The sequence below is a fragment of the Xiphophorus hellerii genome, chromosome 8 (assembly GCF_003331165.1).
Source record: "Xiphophorus hellerii strain 12219 chromosome 8, Xiphophorus_hellerii-4.1, whole genome shotgun sequence".
Classification (NCBI taxonomy): domain Eukaryota; kingdom Metazoa; phylum Chordata; class Actinopteri; order Cyprinodontiformes; family Poeciliidae; genus Xiphophorus; species Xiphophorus hellerii.
In genome coordinates this window covers 8,154,702-8,179,206 of record NC_045679.1, presented here as the reverse complement: position 1 = coordinate 8,179,206, position 24,505 = coordinate 8,154,702, and the positions used below count along the sequence as shown (strand labels likewise).

The following is a 24,505-nucleotide window of genomic DNA, read 5'->3' as shown; positions in this document are numbered from 1 at the left end:
TGTGAAGTACAATTGTATGCAGCCCACTAGAGTCCAAACTTAGACATTTTCAGACAAGTATTCTTAATTTCAGAGGTTATTTACAAAAATTCTAGATTGAGTCTTTGTGAGGCATAAGGGCAGATCTATTCAGTCTATTTCTATGCTTTCTGATCTGAACAATGTCATGCTTTGTGGTTTATTTCACATTATATTTCCAATTTCTAATTGCGCTTCCTAAACCATTGAAATAAATGAAATTTGTTTTTGTATTTTCGCATGTTTGATCAAAGTAGTCAAACTATTTAATATTTAATTATTTCACATTGCCTGTTATTTTATTCTCCTAATTGCAGTGCATTGTTTTAACATGTCTGTGAAGTTATTGATGTATCTAAATGTGCTGCACTGGTGCAGAGTTTCAAATACGTTTATAATTCAGTACATTTATGTCTGTGTTTAAAAAAAATAAACATTTTAATTCGTTTCAGCAGAGTTTATCTGTATCTGATCGATATCGGTCAAAACTAAACCTCAGCAGTGAAGAAAAGTGGATCAGTGCATTCCTAATTTAGACAGTTCTTTTTTTATTATTTCAAATACAATAATTGATTACCAATTAATACCAACTACATCAACAAATATAGAAATTGCGAGAAAAAAAGATTGGAAGAAAGGAGGTTAAAAATAAATTCCCACCGTTATTTACCATTCTTGAGCTACTACATAGTTCAAAGACGGGTTTGATTTTGGAAAATAACAGAAAAAAATAAAACTACATCTTTGCACAGTTCATGCACATTTTTCACCCAGGCAGACTTGCTGTCAAAGACAACTTCAGTTGGGATAAAAAATTTAAACGTCCATCAGATTATATCACCTTAGATCTGTTTTCCATTCTTCTGAAGAAATTCTCTTAAACTTAGACATATCAGATGTCTCAGCTGGATGTAAAAATCAATCGGTGTGGGTGAGAACCGCCTTTAGTTGCACAGCATGTAATGAGTGATGCAACAGGGAGTAAGATGGGTGTTGAAGAAAATTTAGAGAGCCGTAATTATGCAGTCAAATGTTAATCGGCGCTGGCTACCCCTCCTCGGTTTTCATGTTGATGGAAATAAACGAATTAGGTTAAAAGCTAAACTTACTACCAGTTTGCGGCCTGCTTACCTCCCACCTGAGAGTTAAAATGCACCAATTAATTTCACGCTTTGATGTTTTTTTCCAAGAAACTTCAGGCTTTAAAAAGAAAAAAAAAAATTGCACTTTGGTTAGAACTTTGCCTGATGCGGCAGAACATACACTGCAAAAAACACAACATCCTACCAAGTAATTTTGGTATAGTTAATAGTGCAAATATCATAGTAAACTCGAAATAAGACAAACTAACTTACAAGTAACTTTTTAGTATGATATAGTGATTAAAGTAAATAATTCCTCAACATTGATTCTAGTTCCATGGGCAGATTATTTGATTTATAATATAGGAAAAATGACATAATCTGCCCATGGAACAAGAACTGGGTTGCTAGGTAACGGGCTGGGCATGGCTGGGGTTGCTAGGCAACGGTGCAGTGGAATGTTCTACCAATAGATCTAATATTTTTTCATCAATATTAAGGTATTATTTACTTAAAACGAGCTTCTGTATCATGCTGAAAAGTTAGTTTTGTCTTATTTCAAGTATACTAAGATATTTGCTCTAAAAACTAGACAAAATTACTTGGTAAGATTTTGTGTTTTTGCAGTGTACTGGTAATTTTTTCTTCCTAAAGTCATACCTTTTGTCATTAATTATGTACTAAACCTTCTTTTGATATCTAATAGTGTCATGTGTCCTATTTAAGTAAATAATTTCTTAAAATTTATGAAAAAGTTCTAGTTCCATTGGTAGAATATTCCACTGCGCCGTTGCCTAGCAACCCCAGCCAAGCCCAGCCCATCACCTAGCAACCCAGTTCTAGTTCCACTGGCAAATTATTTCACTTATAACATGTCATTTTTCCCATATAAGTTAATTTATCTGCCAGTGCAACTAGAATTTTTTAATCAATATAAAGGAATTATTGACGTAAAACACACCTGTGTATCTTGCTAAAAAGTTACTGCCCTTGAAATAAGACAAAACTAAGATGTTTGCACTAGAAACTAGACCAAAATTACTTGGTAAGATTTGTGTTTTTGTTGGATATACAAAACAAAAACCCTGCACAAGTTCAGAGTGAAAATCTCTACAGGAATCTCCACAGCGCGAAAAACTGGACCTGAACAAAAGCGAAGATCTGAGCCACCCAGACAAGCTTTCTTTTTGTCCACATTTGTCCCATTGTTTGTGACTTTAAAGCCAAACAAAGGTAGCCCTCGCCCATTGAGGCTCTTTTTTCACCTCCGACCGTCTTTGTTCGCCGTGCCGCGGCTTCGATCGTGAACAATAAGTGGTGATGCAATGCGAGAGTTTGTTTGAAAGGCCACCAAGGTGTGGCGCAGAATGAAATCCGAGAACAAGAGTCTCGTTTCATTTTTGACTCCAGCCAGAGCTGCACTCATTTCACCGCCTGTATTGCCTTTAATGAGAGAAAATTTTCACAGATAAACATTATAATAATGCTGGCAGGAATAATTATATTTCAGGCATGGTGCTAAGTGCAGACATCAGCGTGCTGGCAAACAGAAAAACGTTCCTCAGGGAACCTCGGGTTTTTCTGTAGAAGGGTTTATGGCCGTTTTTACAGTCGTGCATAAATTTCAGTTTCTAAAACTGCCTATGGAGATTATTACAATAAACATTCTTCAGATTTCAAAACCTGTCCACAGGTTGTTTTTAAAGGGCAGTAAATTGCAATACAGTTTAAAAACCTCCAACTAACACACATTTCTTCAAACAGGTGCATCTCTAAAAGTTAGAATATCACACAATAGTTTCATTTAATTCCATAATTTTATGTATTATATGGCTGACAAATCTTAAGCTTTTACTTATGAATGGTTTACAGCTAAATAAAGCACAAAGTCTCCATCTGGTTGGTAAAAAGAGTCACCCTGTTATATTAAAGCAGTGTAAATATTTGAGAATTTAAAAAAATTCTAAAAGCTAAAATGTTCAGACGTTTATTAGGAAATTATTTATTCATTTATTTTCAAAAACAAAACGACAACCATTAGCACACAGGAAATTAACCCGCGAATAAGTACAGGTCCACTGTAAGGTGCTAGTATTATAGATAGCTCACGTAAGGTTACATGCTAGTGCTACCAGTTAGCAACTAATATGGACCTTTTGCAATATGACGTCAAGTGAGCAAGATCCGGCCCGATCCTTCTATCGGAGGGCAAAAAGCTGATCGCTAGCAATGGCTACCATTGGTTTTTACTTTAGTTAAGTTGTAAACATAACGTACTAAATCTTAAATGTATGTCTGATATGTAAAAGAAAAAGGAACACAGTACTTTGCTACTAATTGTCAAGAAAGCTAGTTATGCTAGCTTGACTATGACAACTGTGACGTGTAGATGTGTGGTGTAATTCTGTGTGTTTCAGTTCAGGTAACATAAAAAAAGGCAACCTAAACACCAACTCTGACAGATCACTAGGTATTTAAATTACCTAACTCACCACCGCTGTTAGCTTACCTAATAGCAGCAGAAGCTAATCTACCTCAGCGATCATTTATTATCGCAAAATAAACATAAAAACTAAAAACAAAACTGTAACGGACTAAATGTTCTGTTCTTTGTGTGGGAAATGTTTGAGTGCTTTTTTGGTGTTGAATCCTGAAACAAAGTTGTTTGTCAGTTGCTATGGCAACGAGTCTGTGTATAGCGCAGCAGATAGAGAGAGAGAAAACAGGGGTTTTCAGTTATTCTTTAATGGTTTTTCTGCATTACCTTTGCATTTTGCTGTGGCACACTGCATTAATTAATAATCCTTACATCTCCAGGTTTTATTTGGTTAACGGAGTCGTTCTATCGCGGCAGCGCAGATATGAACTTCAAGGGAAAGAATCGTCTTTTCACCCTCCAACATCATGCGCATGCACAAAATTTCTGGATGTAAACAATAACACGCAAGGGGTCCATACCAACATTACCACTACAGCTAATGTTAGCAGCTAACAATAGTACAGTAGTAGGTTATATCTAACATGCTAGCACCAAGCAACTGTTAGCATGTTGTATCACTATATTAAACTTGTTGGTTCTGAACGTTTCTCTTTAAAACACTTCTCTAGAGCTTAATGTACCACATTTAACTGAGAGAAACCTAATCTCTCATGCAGAATTGCTGTTTCTTCAGTCAAAGATGAGGTTCAGATGTTCAGTCTGAAAACTCTTTCAGCAGTTTTCTAATATTTGTTTTGTGTCTATTGTCCTTTTTTAAGCAACAAATTGCTTTAATAAGTGACACTCACCTTCAAACCCTGGATGGACTCGGGGTGTGTAGGATCCAAATTTCATCAGGACAGGAATGTCAACGCCTTGCCGCACCCATTCCACCACATGTTGGGTTGCAGATAACCCAGACTGCCGCCCTGCTGGTGAAAAACTGCACTCCAGATCCACCCAGCCTCCAACCTTTCCACGGACCTCTGACTTCCCACCATCAGTGGTCACTAAAGAGTTCATAAGCAGCGAAATGAAAGGCTAGGTTAGGGTATCCAGGTATTACAGCTACAATATTTCCACTGGAATCAATAAAGAGATACTTACAAAAGTGGCAAATGAGTACAACTGCAGCGAAAGTCTGCCAGTATGATCTTCCTGACCCCATATCTGTCAGTCAAACAACCTGCAGCATGTTCAGCCTGTTGGCAAAAGACACACAATTGTCACATTCCCATTACTTCCTTGGCTGCACATAAGATGACAGCCATCTGTGACAGCTTTCCAACCTAAGAAGACTCTAACCGAGCTGTCAGTTCTGTCATCGTTTTACAGGAAGGGGAGAGAAGAGAACTCGGGGGTTTTTCTATAGTTTTCCGATAACTGGAACTCATCCCATATCATTACACAAATGGAAAGCGCAGCTTCTGCAGCCAGAAAGCCTGGCCTGACTCTCCTTTTTATACAACCTGATGGTATAAATGCCAAATAAATCTCTGGAGTCACGTGTTTTATTTAAAGGTGTTTGGCTGAAGGCTTTGCAGTCAAGGACAGGGACAACCATATCAATAAAGTTCAACAAAGGGTTCAGTTTTGCTTCAGTGTTTGAAATGTACGATGAATTTTTAATTTAAAACATTCTTTCATTCCGTCTAGATTGGGATACAGCAAAGCTTTGCACATACTTGTCACACATCCTGAATATTTGTGATGTTGTTAGAAAAATAAAAGCTGCAGCTGTAAGCTACCATCTGTTCCCACTATGAAAGGTCGTACCACCAGCTGTTCCAGCTCTTAGTACAAAATTAGAAGATGATGTTGGTTTTCAGGGTCCTACTCTGCAAAAACACTCAATTTTGGTGTAATTTCTAGTGAAAATCTCAGTTTTGTCATTTAACAGGCAAACTAAAAGTTTTTGCACAAAGTATTGGTATTGAATTGGTATCGTCAATAACAGCTTCAATTTTACTCAGTATTGGAAAATTGATGACTGATTTTCAAACTGAAAAAAGGAGAGTTTTTGTCTTTTTTGTGCAAAAGAAAAACTGACCAAAAAGGAGAGTTTCTGTTCAGTTTTTATTTAACCAACACAAACATTAATTGGAATTTATTGTAACAACAAAAATACCCAAGATAAGAAATTTATCACGATAAATGTTCACCCCTGTTGGGTAAGAGGAACTGAACTAGAGTAAACTAGACAGGTAAGGTGTCAAATTTAGTGTTTTGTTTGTTTTTAATTTAGGACAGCATCTTAAAATCAATTGACATAAACATGAGTTAAAGTCAAATAAATGTGAACGATCAGCTTGTCACATTCTCAATGATTTCTCCACTTTCTGATTGTGATCAGCCAAACTTCAACGCCGCGGCAGTAGCCGTGCAGATCCCATTTTCAGTCCCCACTCCCACGCTAGTTTTTATAGCCGTCTTCATCTTTAGGGCCGGGGCAAAGTCTGAACCGGTGCAAAACAATTACGCCGGCTGTCAACAGTCGCCGTGCTCCGCTCAACCCGCTCCCATGCCTCAGCAAACGGCGAACGAGACATTCCCCAGAATTAATGTGAAAGTTAAAACTCAATCTGCAGCCGTTCTGTTCATCACCGTCAGCTGGAGCGTAAACACACCAATCCACAGTCCTTCACCTGCCTGGCTTCTCGCCGCCTCACAGAAAAACTTTATGCTGAACAAACTGCATTTGATTTAAAGTGGACAAAGGCAGTCGAGATTAGCCGCAACTTTACGCTTCGAAGAAGAAGAAGAAAAAACTGCAACTCCAAGCCTGGCAGTCCATCACTTAGTGTCTTTCTTCAGCTTGGAGCGTTTGACAATAAGTCAGTAATTAATTTCAAAAAGCAAAACTTTCATACGGTAATGTAGTTCCGACAATCATTCATTTATTTCTGTTAATTTTCACAAATGCAGCTTTCCGCTTTTGAAAACTCAAAATTCAATTTCTCTGAAGTTTTTATTTTAAAGAGGAGTGATAAAAATGGATAATGGAGTGTTGCAATGGAAAGTTGAGTGGAAGGAAAAAGGTAGGGCTTCAAACATACCGATCACTTTAGCAGTCATGTTTGTGGACTGCAGGAAGCCGGAGCACCCAAACAGTACGCCATTGTTTCTGCAAGCTAACAAGGCTAACTATAGCTAGTAGCATTGAAAGTAATAGTAGTTGGTTTTAATGTGCCAAACATCAAGCTTTCTGGGTTTTTGTGTTATTTTATCAATATCTGCAACTATTTGGATGGAATTTTTATTGGAGTTTAAGGTAAAAAAGAGAAAAAGCCCAAAATACTAAACACAAAAAAGGTATCAGAAATTATGTTTTTTCATTCTTTGTTGGGTGCTTGTTGCTTTTAAAGTACTTTATAAATACAGCATTAAGATCTTCATTTGTTGATTTTGCAGATTTTTTACCCCACCACAGCTTTTTCTTCCACTCAACTTTCCACAAATATGCCTGAACGCATCACTCTGAAAAGCCAGCTTCAACAAACACTAAAAGTGTTGTGAAGTTACAGTTTGCTTTTTTCAAACACACAACTACACATAAAAGTTGTAAGGAAGCATAATAATGAGAAGAAGGAAAAACAACTGACAGCTCCAGATAAATAAATCGGTTTCTCGCAGCGTTATTGGTCAGAACTGTGTGTCTGCGGCAAAACAGAAAGCAATAAAAAAAAAAAGAAAGAAGATACGAGGGACAGACAGAGAGGCAAACACAGCGAGAGGGAAGATAAGAGGCACAAAAAAATCTCATTAAGCTGCAGGACATTTTCTGTCATTAAATCAGAACTAAAAACTGTGAGAGCTGCCGAACAAACGCACGGCGGCTTTGTTTGGACGCCATGGTGACTCCGAGCGTCTCCCTCAGACGTATTCTGCCTCCGTCTTGACACCGATAGCACAGCTGCGGCGCCGGCACTCGCTCTAAAGACATAATGAATGAGCAGGTAGCTCCCAAAGCAAAGCAGCTTGTCTCTCACTGATTTATCACCTGACAGAAATAGAAATGTCAGTGACAGGCATGCTGTTGAGATTCTGCTGCGGCCTTCTCCATCTGCGTAAGGAGACAGGCTGAATAATCAGGACTGAAGCTCAGATTTATCACAGAAACAAATGTTTTTCCCATCAGATTGAGTTTCTCCTCCAGGAAAAAGTTCTCCCAGCTCTTTTTACGCCATGCCAGATTATCGATTTTTACTCGGCCGTACCCTTTAAGGAAAACGAAGCATTAAACTTTTCCTCAGAGGATGTGCAGCATTTCTGTCTACCAGAAACAGAATTGGACGTTAACCTCTATACGGAAACAGAAAACACTTGGAAAAAGGTAAAAATATGTACAACTCGGGTGAAACGTTAGAAATAATCAAGATCAAAAGTCTGAAATATGCATATAGCATAGTCAACTTTGACTTTTCATCTAAAAGATCTAAACTCTGCTTCACACTATAAAAACGTAATACAGTAACTAGTTATAAAACATAATTATATTTTGCAAAAATGCAGTCATTAAAATCATTAAGCAAATACCAGGGTTTCCCTGAGTGCATTATAAGCCTGGCGGGCCACCAGGCTTAACTTGTGCCCCCGCCAGGCTTAACATTGCTTATTTATTCAAGTCTTTTTAAAATGTTTGCATTTTTATAGTTGGTGTTCAGGTATTAATCTTCCAATAACACATAATTACTGAGAGATATTTTTCACATTTCCTGTCAACTTTAAACATTTTTTAACTCAAAAACATGGCGGGCTGCTGGATGAATGCTAGCTAGGCTAATGGCTAACTGCTCACCCCTAAAATGAAGTTTTTCTGCTTTCCTAGCAAACAAACTAAAATAAAAAAACATTGCATCCAGATGTGCTTTAAACTTCACAGACAAATAATAAAAATAGATTTTATTCATAACGCACTTTATAGCTTATGCTATATAGCCTGTTAGCATATTAGCTGGAGGATGACGTGAGGTTTTTATTAACATTCCTGTGTCTCCTATTGAATCTGCTGAATTATGCTTTGCTAATTTCAAAACTTGAAATTAGGTTAGTATTGAATTAAATTGCGCCTGTCAGACAACACAAAGGAGGCTTAAAGATTCCCAAAAAAAGCTATCCCATCATTAAAATCATTAAGTAAATATCACGTCTGGATCTTAAAAAATGTTACAGACAAATGAGAAACAAAATCATTAAGATATATGAGCCTGGAAACGGTTACAAATCCAGTCCAGAAAACCACAATCAGAGCCATTATCCACAGCAGTGACCTTCAAAAGAGAAGTCAGTCTACAAAAAATACTCCAAATACCAGAACAACGTTTCACTACATGCATAATTCAAATATTTATGATTAATCAATAAAAAGAGAGACTTCCAATGCAAAAAACCCTGTGACTAAAAAGAACTTGAAGGCCAATCTGACAATTACTTAAAAACCAAAAGGCTAATTTTGATGATTGGCTATGTAAGCATGACATCATTCTCCCAACTCCACCTCTGATTGGTCCATCAGGTCCCACCGACGCCTCCTCTCCTGATCGCAGGGTCAAATTTCAATTACAAAATGTGTTTCTATAAATTAAACGCTAAACTGCTTTTAATTTTTCTTTCCAGATATTTATTGTCACTTTATCTTTTTATGAGGGTGTTTTTCCATTCATGGTGAACATAATTTTGAATCTATATTCAAATTCAAAAATACTTCATTAATACCAAAGGAAAATTTAATGGTTAAAATTTAATTTTAATTACATTTTTAACTTAATTTCATGTAATGTTTAAAAGTCTTAAATGTAAACATTTAAAAACAACTGGGCCAGATAAAACCATTATCAGGAAAGCAAAGAGACTGAGGGTGAAACTGGTGTTAATGGGTTTTTTTTAAAGATTTGTTTCTTTAGCTTAATTAAATCAATGGTGAATAGATTGTACTTTAACTGATTAATTAAATTAAACATAGCTTGCTCTGTTCAACATTAAAGCTCAAATGTAAGAAAGAAAATTAGAGTTTGAGAATTTGATTCATTACTCCAGAGAATCAGCAGATGTAAAAACCTCTTTTTATTTTTCTAAAATGTGGAAATCAGCAGCAACGTAGAAGACGAGTTAATAGAGCTGCTAATTTGTTAGGCAGGAGATTTCACTTCATAAATGTTAATGGTGCTGACACAATTGTGTTAAAAAAAAAGAAAAAGAAAGGATTGAAAAGCACCAAGTGCAAAGTACGGCTGTGGCTTTTAAGGATTATCGTCTTTAACCCAAATATTCCACCAGATAAGCCAGAAAAGGCGCTGAAGCTATTGCTGTTTGTCATTTTGGGAGCTGATTTCGTGATCACTAAATGTCCCAAATGCAAACCCGCCATTAGCAAACTCTCTTTTTAGAGAGGGAAGGAAAAGATGAAAGATTCGCCTCATCACTCGATTGGATTTTATTTCCTACTCCGCTTCTCTGATTACCTGGAATGATAAGAAAGCTGGAGAAAATTATCTTCTAGTTTAATTTGTTTTGGACACACTCCACAAAAATTAGACAACAAATAGGAAGATTTTCTGCAAATAATTTGGAGATAAATTCTACATGAAAATACAAAGAAAAATGTGAACAGCTGTTTCTCTTCAGCTGCAGAAAGTCAGCTGGTGACATTGAAACGTAGAGCTGTGTTTCATCAGCGTAGTTTTGGTAACTAATCTTATTTTTTCTTGATATAACCTGAAAGAGAAAAAGCAATTTGGAGGAGTCCTAGGATTAAACCTTGGGGTACTCCAAGTTGTCTTTACAAATTAGCTTGTATCTAATAAACCATTTGTGCAAAGTTTGATTTAAAACAAGTTTGATTTAAAACAAACTTTCCACAAATGGCTTATTAGATGCCAGATAATTTGTAAAGACAACTTGGAGTACCACAAGGCTTAATCCTAGGACTCCTCCAAATTGCTCTCACTATATCAGCGAGAGCAAATTGAAGGTTCCTAAAATGTGTGCAAATAAAACTTTGCACAAGATGGAACAAATTTGGAGCAAAATTGCTCTCGCTATATCGGAGCAAATTTGCTGATACAGTAGTCGCTATATCAGCGTAACCTTAAAACTTCTCCAAATAAAACTTTTCACAAGGTTTAAAATCTTCCTTCAAGGAAGATTTCCTCCCTTAAATTAAGGAAATCTTGATCGTGCAACAAACAATTTAAGGGAATGCAAGGTTAATTTTTACCAATTTCAAAACAAAGTGCAGCAAAGAATGTATTTTCAGATTGAAAAACTATTTTTAGGAGAGAACTTAATGACGAGGAAAAAAAAAAAAAAGAAAGTAGAGACTTTTCAGTATTTGACCTTGCCTGCCAATCATGAATCTGAAGAACCAACAGCATCCAACTTCAAAACGTTTAACACATGATTTTCATATGAAAGGTCAAAGACTCAAAAATGTCAAAATGTACATTTTTTAAATTTGGCCTCAAATTCCTCTCTTATCTTTTATAGCTTCCTATTCCAGCTTGTACTTAAAGTTTCATGTCGTTCTTTGCCAGACTCTCCATCACCAGAACGTTTGAGGCTGTAAAATGTCATGTTGGAACATCTACTGTCAGCCATCTCTCTCAAGAAAGAAATAAAAAATAAAATGCTCTTCATTGGCATTCACCCTGCTCCAACCCGGTTCGTCTTTGTTACCGTGATAAGAGTTTTCCCCAGGGAGCTTACTTTATTCAGCCTGGCTCCTGTTAATCTACATCTTATTTTTTTTTCCCCATCCTTGCACGTGTCAGAAAGGCTGGTTTTTATAAATCCAAACACGCTCCTTCCATCACAATGGGTACTCTCCGTCTGGCTCGGTTTGATGTGCACTTAGGGGGAAAATAGGACAGGCGAAATAAAGAGGGTTCCACTTTAGTGGCCATACAAACGCTTGGAGTGCAAATATTTGGCATCTTTTCTGGGAAGGTGAACGCCACAATCTCTTGTTGACCCCATAGATGGAGTTACTGTAAAGCTCTGGCGTAGAAAGTAAAGAGCAGCAATATGGAGGTCAAACCAATGTCACAAAGTCAGTCTGTAACTTCACAGTGGTCACGAATTGCTTCTTTAAATGTTGCAATAAGGGTGCAATCACACCGACCCCGTCTGGTCGGCCAGTTCAATCAGAGTCTAGTTGTTTTGCCAAGAAAGTTGGGTTCATTTGGGGAGGTGTGAACACGTAATCAAACTCAAAAAAGCAAAATCCGGTCCGCTTACAAACCTCGGTCTTGATTCGATTTTGTTGAAGTGAACTCTGGAGCTGTTGGAATGTGTATGTGAAGCAGGGAGTGGACTACAGCACAGGGCATTCTGGGTAAATACAACCAAAACAATTGGTGCGCTAGCAAACTACGCTAGCAGGAGAAATGGCTCGTAATCTTTTACCAAAGACGAAAGAGAAATCCTACAACTGCTAAAACCTGACGCTACTCCATTTCCCCCCCATTTACAGTGTCTTCTTTATCAACCTTTAATAAACCTTAAAATAAAAAACAATCTGAAAGCTAGTCATAGTGTCTTTACCCACAGTGAAACGAGTCGTGTACCAACATGAGCTGAAAGGCCAATCAGAATACGACTTTACTCTAAAAAGCAGACAACAGATTTCAATTTGAAACTTTCATCTGGGGCAACATGGACTTAAAGTTTTATTACAATATTTTGTGGTAAAATGGTGATTATTTATTACACCTTTTTAGATAACTGTGTGGCTGTGACAAAAAATACTGCTCTTGGAAAAAAATTTGCATTTGTAAAATGCTTCTTTAGAACACTAGTTATATTTAAAAAGTTATTTGTATCACCAAGCTGCACAGAGTAACTGCATCTAGTCATATTTTCAAATTTGTTGATATTTATTGATGCTTTATTTGAACAAAGAGTGAAGAAAATAGTAAAACTAACAATCCAGACAATATGGATAGTTTTGGGGGGTTACACAGCAATATATATATATATATATATATATATATAACAAAATCTCACCAAGTATTTCTGTCTAGTTTATAGTGCAAATATCTTAGTACACTTGAAATAAGACAAAAATAACATACAGGTAACTTTTTTAGCAAGAACTAGAAGCTAGTTTTGAGCCAAAACTTCTAGTTCCATTGGTAGATTATTCCACTGAGCCGTTACCTAGCAACCCCAGACAAGCCCAGACCGTTACCTAGCAACCCAGTTCTAGTTCCATTGGTAGATTACTTCACTTATAACAAGACATTTTTCTCATAAGTGAAATAATCTGGCGAAGGAATAAATAATTTACAGTCTTCTGGAAATTAAGACAAACGTCCAGCTTTTCTTAAAACAAGCTGAAAAGTTACTTGTAAGTAAGTACAATTAAAATAAGACAAAACTAAGATATTTGCACTACAAACTAGACAAAAATACTTGGTAAGGTTTTGTGTTTTTGAAGTGTAAATTTTAATTGAAATTTACCACAACGATAAGTTAAAGTTCTTTTAAGTAGCATATCACGATAAATGATACAAGATACTATAAATGCCCCTCCCTGTGTCTGATTAAGCTAAAATCAACGTTTCTGACCTTAATGATTGTTTTTATCAATAGAAAAAAAAATAAATTTGCTTTTTCCCATTTGTATTGTGTGGACAACAACAGTATCTCATCATTTGAATAAAATAATTGTCTTTCTGTTGATCTGCATTGCAAAACTCACCTCAGAAGTGATTCAAGGCGAAGCTGTTGCATGAAATATTAAGAGATTATTACGATTAGGATTTTAATATTTCAGCCAAAGGGTGTTTGAGAAGAAACCCAGAAATTAATTGGTTTTAATTTAAAGTCAGAGCCGCCTCCTTCAGATCCTGAGAGCTCAAATATGAAACTGCTCAAGGCAACAAGCTCATCTCTGTAAAGCTTTACTAATGCCCAAAATTACATTTTTTCTATATAAATAATATTTGAACAGCCATGTTTTATAGCCCAAGAAGCAAGGTGAAGCTTTTATAAAATCCTTAATTCCAGTTTCTCAAGGTTTTAAAGAGCCCCTGTCAATATTTTGACACCAGCAGCTAATGGGCTAATGTGACCTTTGTTATATCGGTGACTTAATTCCACTTCATTCTGCTTTAGTTGTCAAAATGAAGTGTTTACGGTACTGCTGCAGATCAAGAGGCACCATACGGGCTCTTCTCCTCCTCAGGTTAATTAATTTCCACTGAGTTCGTTTTTCTGATGACGTAAACTTGGTGAGGGGGAAAAATGATCCATTAAACCGGGAGACCAGCTGGTGCGTCGAGAGGCTCCATAAAAACCGACGAGAGTTTCTGAAATTGTTCAACGGGGCTCATCTGGGGACTTTATGGACATTTTGTCCAATTAACGCTGGAAAACGAAGATAAATGATGATAGACTCAACACTACAGACAAATGCATATTAATGCAAATATTTTTTTTTATTTGGGAAGCAAAAAAAAAATCCAGAAAGTACCTTTTGTTTATATGCATTTACTTTGCTACCTAAAAAACTTTTATATTGAACATTTTATAGTTCAGTTTATCAGAAAGTCCGAAGTGCTCAATAACACATCGTAAAGGTTTCAGCCGTTGATGAAACCATAGTTAAACACTGTAAAATATATTTTTAGGTAATTAAGTGATAGTAATTAAATTTGGTATTTTCCAGGCACTTTACAGATTGTTTGTTAAATTACATAGTTTTTGTCCATCTGATATTATTTTAAAAATAGTGAATTAAATGTTCTGATGGACACTTATTACTTAAGTTTAAAAAAAAAATTAAGTAGAGATCATTAGCTCTGATCCTAAGCACTATTGTTATAAAATTCTGACGTTTTCCTTTATATTTTTAATTATTTTATATTGGATGTCTTATTACAACCCACTAATTAAAATTAACGCTGTATACCACTTAAACTTTTCAAGTAAAAAAGTTTCACTGATGATGTCATTTGGTAAAGTGGAGTTAAAGTAATTATTTAGTTAGCAGACGACATTTAGACAGAAAATGAAATACGATAAATGGGGTGGGAATTTATCGCATCATTTATAATTTATCAATATAAATTTCTTGTCATGATAAGAATCTTGATTTTTTTGTCACATAAATTCCAATTGTGAGGTTTAAAAAAAGCAAAGTATTGTTTTGATTATTTTTTTTCTATTTTCTCCACTGTTCAATAAATATGATTAAATGCATTCTAGTGACACAAATTACACAACTTTACACTATCCTGAAGAAGCTAATCACAAATTAGTATGTATTTTTAAGAGCAGTATTTGAGTTTGTGAGGTACGATTGTTGTCATGCAGACCCAAACCATGCAACTAATTAAAAAAGAAATAGTGACTTTATCTCTGTCAAAATAGTACCACAAAATATCGCGATAAACCGTCCATATCGCCCACCCAAACCATTAAACAATCAAAGAATATCAAGCTAACAACTTTCGGACGAATTTATTCGGACAAATAAATACGATTAAATGCATTTTAGTGACACAAATCACACTTCTTTATGGCGTCCTAAAGAAGCTAATTACAAATTAGTATATATTTTTAAGAACAGTATTTATGTTTGTGATGTACGATTGTTGTCATGCATTCACAATTTCTTTTTGAATTAAAAAAGAAATAGTGTCATTTATCTTTTATCAAAACAGTACCACAAAATATCGCGATAAAACGTCCACATCGCCCTCCTATAATATCAAACAATCTAAGAATATCAGGCTAACGTCTAGCTAACGTTCGCCCAACGTTAAATGCTAGCTAGCTGCGACTCGTCGACACTTCTTAGTAGCCATTTTGAAAGAGTCGATGTTATGATCCACCTTATCAGTAATTAGGCACCTTGTCTGGCCTTTATGAGTCCAAAGTGCGAACCCAGTTAGTAAAGGAGAAAAAACAGGAGGCTTGTGGATTTATACCAAGAATATATATATAAAACTGTCTCTTTTAACATTTGATAACCCAAAGAAAGTTCATTAGTTTAGTTTAAATGGTCTACATGCTTCACACAGCTCAGTATGGTTAATTTATCGACATTTAAACACTTTTTGATCGTGTTTTTAACCTTACCTGTGGTTCGCTGGTGGACTCCCTTTAAAAATAAATCCTCTACATGTTCCCTCCGGTCCAACTGAAGCGACGGTTTGAAACCGAGCAGAATGAAGGTTTTTGTTCCTTTAAGCGACAAAAGCCACCGGGATCCCCAGCTGTAACGCGAACCTTTTCTTTTCTCATGAGTCTTTAAGAGCCCACCGGGCAACAGGTGTTCGCTTCACGTACAGGTGACGCCTCCCCTCTTACCTCTCCGTCCCTCCCACCGCTGCTGCTTCCTTGTTCTGCCCAACTCATCATCATCATCATCATCATCATGAACAGAGAGCACATCCCAACTCTGGAAGCTCCTGAATTTTAAATCCAGGGTTTGTTTGTTCAAGCTGACACGTTTTGCATTTCCAATCCCCTGATGACGTCCGTCTCAGCTGCAACCACCAGAGGGCGCCCTTTACCTGGTGGAGGCCAAACTGCTGGGCTTCCGTTAAAAGCTATGAAGAAAAATGTCACAAAATATCAAAGCAGTTTTTCTAAAAACACGTTTCTTTCCGCATTGAGAAAATTTCCCCACATTTTGTCACAAAATTCAACTTTCTTTCGCTTGTTTGTTAAATAAATAAATAAAAATGCAAACAATATTCTGAGATTTAGCAAACTCAAATAATTTTGGTTATCTCAGCTGGCCTAAAAAGTTGAAAAAATGAGTCTGATTTTACGTAAGACAGTGAGAAAAAAACGTTTCGTCTATTTTTAGTGTAAAATTAACTATAAGGTGAATAAGAATAACAATACTTCAACACAATTTTACTCAAGTTAAAGTAATTATCCAGATAATTGAGCGACAGAGCATTTGTTAAAAAGGCGACAGACATATTAATGATGTAATTGGACACAAAAAAGAAAGTTTTTCTACATGTTATACCAATTTATTTAATTTAATTAAATACCAACTTAATTAATTTGGTATTTAATTAAAATACCAACTAATGTTGGTATTTTAAAGATTAGAATCACATTTTATTTATATTTTACATTATAAATAACTCCAAATTATTAGTTAAAAAATTTTAAAAGAAAAAAAACACAAATTACACTTTTCAACACAAAATGTAACAAATAAACAGTAATATTAGCACAGTATATGTGTATTTTATATAATAACTAGTATTATTAGCAATACTGATATCACGTAAAACAGCACACTATGGCCATTGTTTATACATATGAGTAATTTCTGCCAAAAGCAGAGAAATCAAGAAAAATTTCAGAATTTGAAAAGCCAAAAATGAAATAAATTTTTAAATTAACCTCAGAAATTTTTGACACACTCTGAAATTCCCAAGTTTTTTCCCAAATATTTCTGAAATTAATCTCAAAATTTTTGGATTTTTTTCCTAGCAAACCTTCCAATTTTTAAACTTGATTTTTCTAGAAAATCTCAGATTTTTTGGCAGAAATTTACTCCCTTATTTCCCACACATCTATAATTACCCTAACGTGCTATCACAGCTTTGATTAAAACCTTAAATAAACCACATTTGCTAATATTCTTGACATACTGATGAAGTTCAAAACTCGCAACATTTAATAAACACCCAACATTTTATTTCCTGCTTCATTGCAGCAACGTCAAAACATTCTTTATTGTCACTCCAGCATGACAAAAAGAAACACTGCTTTTAAACAACCTAAACACAGAGCAAGAGTACAAACACTTTAAAACAATATACCTGCACACCATAAAAAAATCTACTTTGGATTATAATGCAAACACTCTGTCCCAGAAGAACCAGTAAGGCTGAGAATATAGAGCTTTGGAGCGACGGTAAATAAGAAATACATTATGATTTCTGTGTCGAGTTTTTGCAGGCCAGCTTCCTCTGCTGCTACTAAAGCAGCTTGAGTCTCTGAGTTTGGTCGCGTTTCGGCGTGGAGGCTAATAAAGCGAAGAAGAAACAAAAGCAAACAGAGCAAAGAAGAAACATCTCAGTTATACATTTCTGCAACATTTCAGCAAAGCGCCAACATGTCGGCCTCCACTGCTCCGTTCGTTCTGCTACATTCGATTCAGAGAGCAACCAGTCGCTCGGGTCAGTCGCCGAAGTCCGGGATGTCATCGTAGGAGTAACCGCGGTAACCCTTGGCGGCGTAGTAGGCGATCCTGAGGTGGTAAAAGCCGGGCAGGAAGACCAGGAGGCCTATGACAATGACAGGGATGGTGCGGTCGGGATTCTAGGAGCCAAACAAAACAAATAAACATCAAATAGAGAAGGTGAAAATGAAAAAGCAAGGTAGGAAAATGTGAAACAGAAGCACAGCAGGAGGCTTTGCTTTTATGTAAACCATGAGTCAGTCAAGGTGCAGCGCTGGGCTCCACCACCAGATGGCAGCATCATGCACCGAGTCGAAGCAGGAAGGTGTCCCTGCTGGTTTTCAGAGGTGCACTGCAGCATCACTGCAGCATTAAGGCTTTAAAACAATCTGGTTTTCTGTGTTGGTGCAGAACTAAAGCCGCAGTGCAGAACGTTAACGCTACATCTTTAATTATCCTGACTAAAAACAAAGGAATTGATCTTGTTTGGTAGACAAACTCTTTCCTTCAGTGCTGGCTGTTCAAAAACTGTAATTGAGATTAATTAAAAAAAAAACAAACAGATACAACAAAACTCATTCATCAATCAACTCTGACAACTTTTCACCAAACAGAACTTCTACTTTAACTGTAATCATGTAATCTGATGCTGGTAGATTTACTTCCTTTACTCGTTTTTTTAAAGAAATTAAAACTTGGTGCAAGTTAGTGAGTCAGTGAGTGAATTAGCGAATGACCGAGTTACTGAGTAACTGAGTTAGTGAGAGGCTGAGTCAGTTAGCAAACAACTGAGTTACCGAGTGAGAGAGTTACTGAGAGTGAGTAGAAGAGTTAGTAGTAGTTGAGTGAGTCAGTAACTGAGTTAGCATGCCAGCAAATTAGCAACTTACTGACTGAGTGAGTGAATATAAGTGAATGAACGCATTAATGTGTTAGTAGTGAGTGAGTTAGCAAGCTAGCAAGTTGCTTAATACTTGCTAGCTTGCTAACTACTTAATACTCAGCAAGTTACTCTGATAATAGATAAGTTAAGGATTGTGAGTGAGCGAGTAAATGTGAGTGAAGGTGTTAGTGAGTTAGTAAGAGAGTGAGTCACCAAGTGAGTTTGTGAACAACTGAATGAGTTAGTGACTGACTTACTACGCGAGTGAGTAGAAGAGTTAGTAGCAACCGAGTAAGTCAGTAATTGAGTGAGTTAACAAGTGAGACCAACTGAATTAGAGACTGAGTTAACGAGTGAGCAAATAAGTGAAAGTGTTAGTCGTGAGTGAGTGAGCAAAGGAAGGCAAGTGAGTTAGTAAGTGAGAAAGTTAGTGAGCTACCAAGTTACCAAGTGACTGAGTGAGTTAGTAAGAAACTGAATGACTAACCAAATGAAAGAGTGAGACGCCAAGTGAGTGAATGATTCTGAGCAAGTGAGTAAATGTGAGTGAACGAGTTAATAGTAAGTGAATGAGTGAGTCACCGGGGGAGTTAGCAAACAGCTGAATGAGTTAATAAGCAAGTGAGAGACTGAATGACTGACTGAATGTGAGTGAGTGAGTGAGTGAGTGAGTGAGTGAGTGAGTGAGTGAGTGAGTGAGTGAGTGAGTGAGTGAGTGAGTGAGTGAGTGAGTGAGTGAGTGAGTGAGTGAGTGAGTAAAAAGGCAGCTGAAGGAGCAACTTGTGTCTAATTTAAATATTTGTCAAATCCTGAATAATAAATGTATTTCTGTCATTTTTGTAACATCAGTGAAGCTTTTTCTTTGTCCAATCTGAGGTTTGGTTGTTGTAGCTGCAGCTGCGAAGCGTCCATTTCCAACGTTTGTCCAAAAACAGAGGCAGACGTCACTCGTGGCACCAATGATCAGTCTGAAAGTAGCCATGTTTCATGCAGGTGAGGCGGCTGAAGCATCGTCAGGTTTCACAGCTCACCGGGTCGACTAATGGGACCAAGCCAGCGGTAAGTTCTGCTCCACCTGGGCTTTTCCTGCTACGATACGGTAAAAATATCTGTAGCACCCAGTGGCATAAATTATAAAAACAGTTAATGTGTAGCTTAGGGTACCTGACTTACTGCTTTATTTAGTCCATGAAGCTGTTTAAATAAAATAAAAGACTCTACTTTCACTAAATGGTTCAAAAATGCCACAATCCAATAAAAATCCATATAAAATGTAAAATATTTCAATAATTTCTTAATCTGATAATAGATATGTTAAGGATTGTCATCTTTTAACATGATTAAGAGCATATTTTAATTATTTCACTCTTCTGTGGGGCCACAAGTGCAACAATTCAATATATAATTGTTAAATATTTACATATTTAAACCTGAATTCATTATACAGTAAAATAAAAGTATTTTGAAATAAAATTTTGTTATTTAATATTCCCCTTGCTACTAGCAACAACCTGTACACGTCACTGGACTGTAATGATAAAATTAAATAAAAATACAACTATTTGGTTTTCTGTAAAATGTATACACATTTCATTAACTACTTTTACATTTAACTATTTAATTATTGTATTTAATAATTTATTAAAACATCCAATATGTTTTATTTAACAAGTGCATGTAATTATAATTTTGTTTAAATTATTTCTGAAGGTCTTTTAGGGTTTTTCTTTGTACTCTACTTGCTTTAACTTAATTTTTTTCCTAATATTTGACCATTTTTAGGCAAATGTTGACATAGGAATCATGCAGGCATAAAAATGCTACAAAACTAAAACGAACCAGTGCTAAAAATGCATAATTTCCAGACTTTAAATGTGAAAAACTTCAAGTTATTGAGCCGAATAACTCAAGAAGAAACTTCAAACTCACCTCGACATTGATGATCCCGGCCAGAAACAGGGCTCCCAAAATGATCAGCAAGGAGCCAATCAGGAACAAGATTACTGCCACGCCAATCGCCTTGTAAGGGATCTTTGGTGGACTCTTCTTGAACTAGTAACACAGAAAGTGTAATTATTATGCAGTAAAACAGAAAAGCTTTTCAATCAGCATATAATTTGGCACCAATTCAATTAAACATTTTGCCCTTAAAGTTGATATCCGATATCGATATCTGTATCGGTTCTGATGCTATGCTTTATTTATTTTACATTATATTTATAATTCCTAATTACACTTTCTGACCATTTAACACAAGTTTGTTGCAGTTTATCTTAGGAATGCGGCGATACGAATATTATGGCTGATACCGATATTTGATATTAATATTGCTTTTATTGCCAATACACAATATTTATTGATATTATATATATTTATCATTTTGACACCTTCAGGGGAAAAAACAGCAACAAGATGGAAATTAATATTAGTTGTTAATATCCTTAGTTTTATTTTAGCCGATACTAATATACTAAAAAATGACTAATATCAGCCGATACCAATGTTAATGCCGATATATCATATCTCTAGTTTATTTTTACATATTTGACCAAAATGATCAACTTATTGATTTTGTCACATTCAATTTTTTATTATTTATTTTAATTGGCTATTATAGTTATAATAGCACTGACTGAACAAATTAAAGTTGGTTTTACCAAATTTGTTAAGTTAATGGTGTAAAGTTATCAAATAAATTTGTAATTTAATACATTTAAGTAAAAAAAGAAGAGACGTTTTAAGTCAATTTAAGGCTGTTTTCCTGTGTCTGTTCGGTATCAGACGATACTAAACCTCAGATATTGAATCAGAAGTGAAATTAGTGAATCAGAGCCAATTCTAACGGCATAATCAATCAATAAAAATGTTAAAAACTTAACGATGAGGCGCTGACCTGCAGGTCGATGTAGCCATCGTCGTCAGCTGCCAGTCTGGAATACTTGGCCTTGTTGTTGGATAATCCAGCTGTCAACATGTTGCTTCCAGCTGCCGTTAGCGTAGCATAACAGCTGTTTGGGGAGAGAAACGCAGGCCGGTAGTCCCAGTCACTTACAGCTTTTTATACAAGTTCTGATTGAGCCAAACAAATAGAAACCTGGGAAATGAACAAGGTCGATATAAAGTCTGGAAAAGTTTAGTAGTAGTTTAGTAACATCCCGGTGTGGATAAATCAGGAAGTACATCTGTATTTATAACGCTTATTTCCTGTTCCATTGCTTAAACGTTGAATTCAACCGTCCACCTCCTTAAAGTTTAACTTTTGAAACTTTAACTTTTTAAATATTAACTCTTATAAAACGGAAAAACCTGAATGGAGGACTCCAGAAATTTGAATGAAAAAAAAAGCAAACTCTTACTAAACACAACGAGGTTTCTACAGATTTTCCTTTTCAATATTTTAAACATTTTCATTATGAAATTCAGTTAATAATAATTCCTTATCTAAATGGTCATTTACTGCTTTCCATATTTATTTAAGTTCTCAGGACAACAAAACAAGACAATGACAGCTAAACCATTCATCTAAAATCTAAATATGAACAGATTGAAAGGTTCTTTTCAGAGTAAAATAACATTATTGAAACATTTTTCTATAACATCCAAATTTTCTATTGAAGTAAAAAGAAAAAGGAACAGAATTTGGAACAAGTTTGGGTTCCCAATTAGACAAAGACTTGAAAAGGTGAATAATGCATTTGGATTTTACCAGTTTCTACTTTAAATAGACATATTTAAACCAAGTTGGAGACAATAAGTTAATGTGCACCATGTTAGGGTAGTTTACACAACTAATTGTAGAAATTATTTCACGAAATTCAAGTTTTTAACTTCCAAAAATAACTGGACAGAAGAGAAAGTCAATTCATCCATCCATTTTCTAACTTCCTTGTCCCTAGTGGGGTCAGGAGAGGTGCTGGTGCCTATGTCCAGCTAACGTTCTGGGCGAGAGGCGGGGTCACCATGGACAGGTCGCCATGGACAGGTCGCCATGGACAGGTCGCCATGGACAGGTCGCCAGTCTGTCGCAGAGCAACACAGAAGCAGACAGGACAAACATCCACACCTAGGGAGAATTTAGATAATTTAACCTGACAGTCATGTTTCTGGACTGTGGGAGAAGGCCGGAGTACCCGGAGAGAACCCACGCATGCACAGGGAGAACATGCAAACTCAGTGCAGAAAGACCCCGGGCTGGGAATCGAACCTTCTTGCTGCAAGGCAACAGTGCTGCCAACTGCGCCACTGTGCAGCCCAGAAGAGAAAGTGTGGAAACATTAACAGTTTGACCTTTTTGGCAGATATAAAAACTTCTAGAAGTAAAATATCACACTTATCAAGGCTGCAAAGGAAACTGCAGTTTAAGAAGTGATATCAAAACATTCTGAAGCTGTTGAGCTTAAATCCTTAAAAAACATTTTGCTAAAAAAATATGTTAAAAAACATTTTGGAAAAGGCCAGGATGTAAACAGGAGAAAAAAAGTAACCCTCGTAGCTAACTGACGGGCTTTTTAATGTGTTGTGTCTGCAGAGATATCTAGGACTCCATTCATTCATCTAAATGGAAAAACAGGGATCTAGTTTATACCCAATGGGTTGAAAATATTCTCAAATTGTGTTTGTGTGCTGGCAAAGTTACATCTTTGTGCGTTTTTATGCTAAAACTTGGGTTGTTCATTATTTTCTAGCTTACTAAGATCACTAATAAGGGGATTAGTTGCCTTGTCCCTTTTGTGATGTCATCGTTAAAGCTTGTCTTGTGAAGGTGGTTTATCTCTTGGTCAAATAATTACAACAAAACTAGCAGGAAAACTGAATAAGGCAGGTTCTATAGGTAGGAGCTGAAGCTAAAGTACATTTTATTGGTTATAATAATAAATCTGAGTAGCAGCTTTAAGTTGCAAATCGTCTTAAAAATGACGTAACAGTATAAGATGAGATTTTTAATACAAGTTTAATCAGTCGTCAAACTAAAGATATTTTTAAAAGGCCCCCGGGTCTTTTAATACTGAATTAGGAGCATTTTTAAAACGCTTAGCTAATATATGAAGGGTTATTCACTCAATTAAAAGGCTCTTGGTTGAGTTTACCGTTTTAATTGCCTAATTAGCTCCAGCATTAGCCTCCAACAAGCTTTGCTGGGAGAAATAAACGAAGTACAAAAACAGACGGACACGACTGCTTTGGTTCCGCGGGTGACTCTCTTACCTTCACATGAGGCAGAATAAACCCAATTAGCGTCGCTCTGTTGCTAAGTTCTGTCCCATCCACAGTGTTTCCATTGGGGGAAAAACTTCCTTGTTTTTCCTTCACGGCGCATGCGCACATGCAAATCCCGTTTGTTTTCTCGCCTGGTCGCGGTCACGTCGAGCCGTGATTTAAAGAGGAAGTAAACATTTAGAGTAATCTGTAATTAGTTTTTAGAAAGATAATTATCAGCATTACGGTGTTATTGTGAATAAAACTAATTTTTTTTAGATATATTTTTAAATAAATGTCTTTTAAGGTTGAATATTACCACTACATAAACTAATACACGTGGATGAACAGCTGATTATAGATACCGTAAAGTACGGTAAAGTGTACGGTACTTTACCATACCGTAAATTGTACCGTTATTTTTCTAGTTTTGTAAATTTTCTGAGGTTCAAAAGTAAAAAAAAAAAATTCCACTTTTGCAACTCAGAAAATTCCACGTTTTCTGAGTTTAATCTCAACATTTCTGAGATTTTTCTAGCAAATGTTTTAACTTTTGAAACCCAGAAATGTCTGTGTTTTTTCTGAAAAATGTCTCAGATATTTTTTTTGCAGAAATTAATTAGTTTTTTACATATCTGGCCCCAAATACACTTGTTGCCATAGATTTACTACAAAATAGTGAGAAAAAT

The 24,505-nt window shown here is 36.0% G+C and overlaps 2 protein-coding genes across 2 annotated transcripts in view; both read right to left on the bottom strand.

Moving 5' to 3' along the window:
* Positions 1-15,890, bottom strand: part of igsf9a (immunoglobulin superfamily, member 9a) — a 64,325-nt gene extending 48,435 nt beyond the window's left edge. The window contains exons 1-3 of the mRNA XM_032570137.1: positions 15,664-15,890; positions 4,687-4,781; positions 4,389-4,589 (exon numbers count right to left, since the gene is read on the bottom strand). Coding sequence (XP_032426028.1) covers positions 4,389-4,589; positions 4,687-4,747 — 262 coding nt within the window. The 5' untranslated portion in view covers positions 4,748-4,781; positions 15,664-15,890. The remainder of the gene's footprint in view (positions 1-4,388; positions 4,590-4,686; positions 4,782-15,663) is intronic.
* Positions 15,891-17,228: 1,338 nt separating this feature from the next.
* LOC116724601 (transmembrane protein 230-like) lies at positions 17,229-23,958 on the bottom strand. Its single transcript, XM_032570379.1, has 4 exons — positions 23,826-23,958; positions 21,514-21,628; positions 20,550-20,672; positions 17,229-17,877 (listed from the first exon to the last, which is right to left on the bottom strand). The coding sequence occupies exons 2-4, from the start codon at positions 21,592-21,594 to the stop codon at positions 17,737-17,739; spliced, it is 345 nt and encodes a 114-aa protein (XP_032426270.1). The 5' UTR covers positions 21,595-21,628; positions 23,826-23,958; the 3' UTR covers positions 17,229-17,736.
* Between the last annotated feature and the right edge of the window lie 547 nt (positions 23,959-24,505).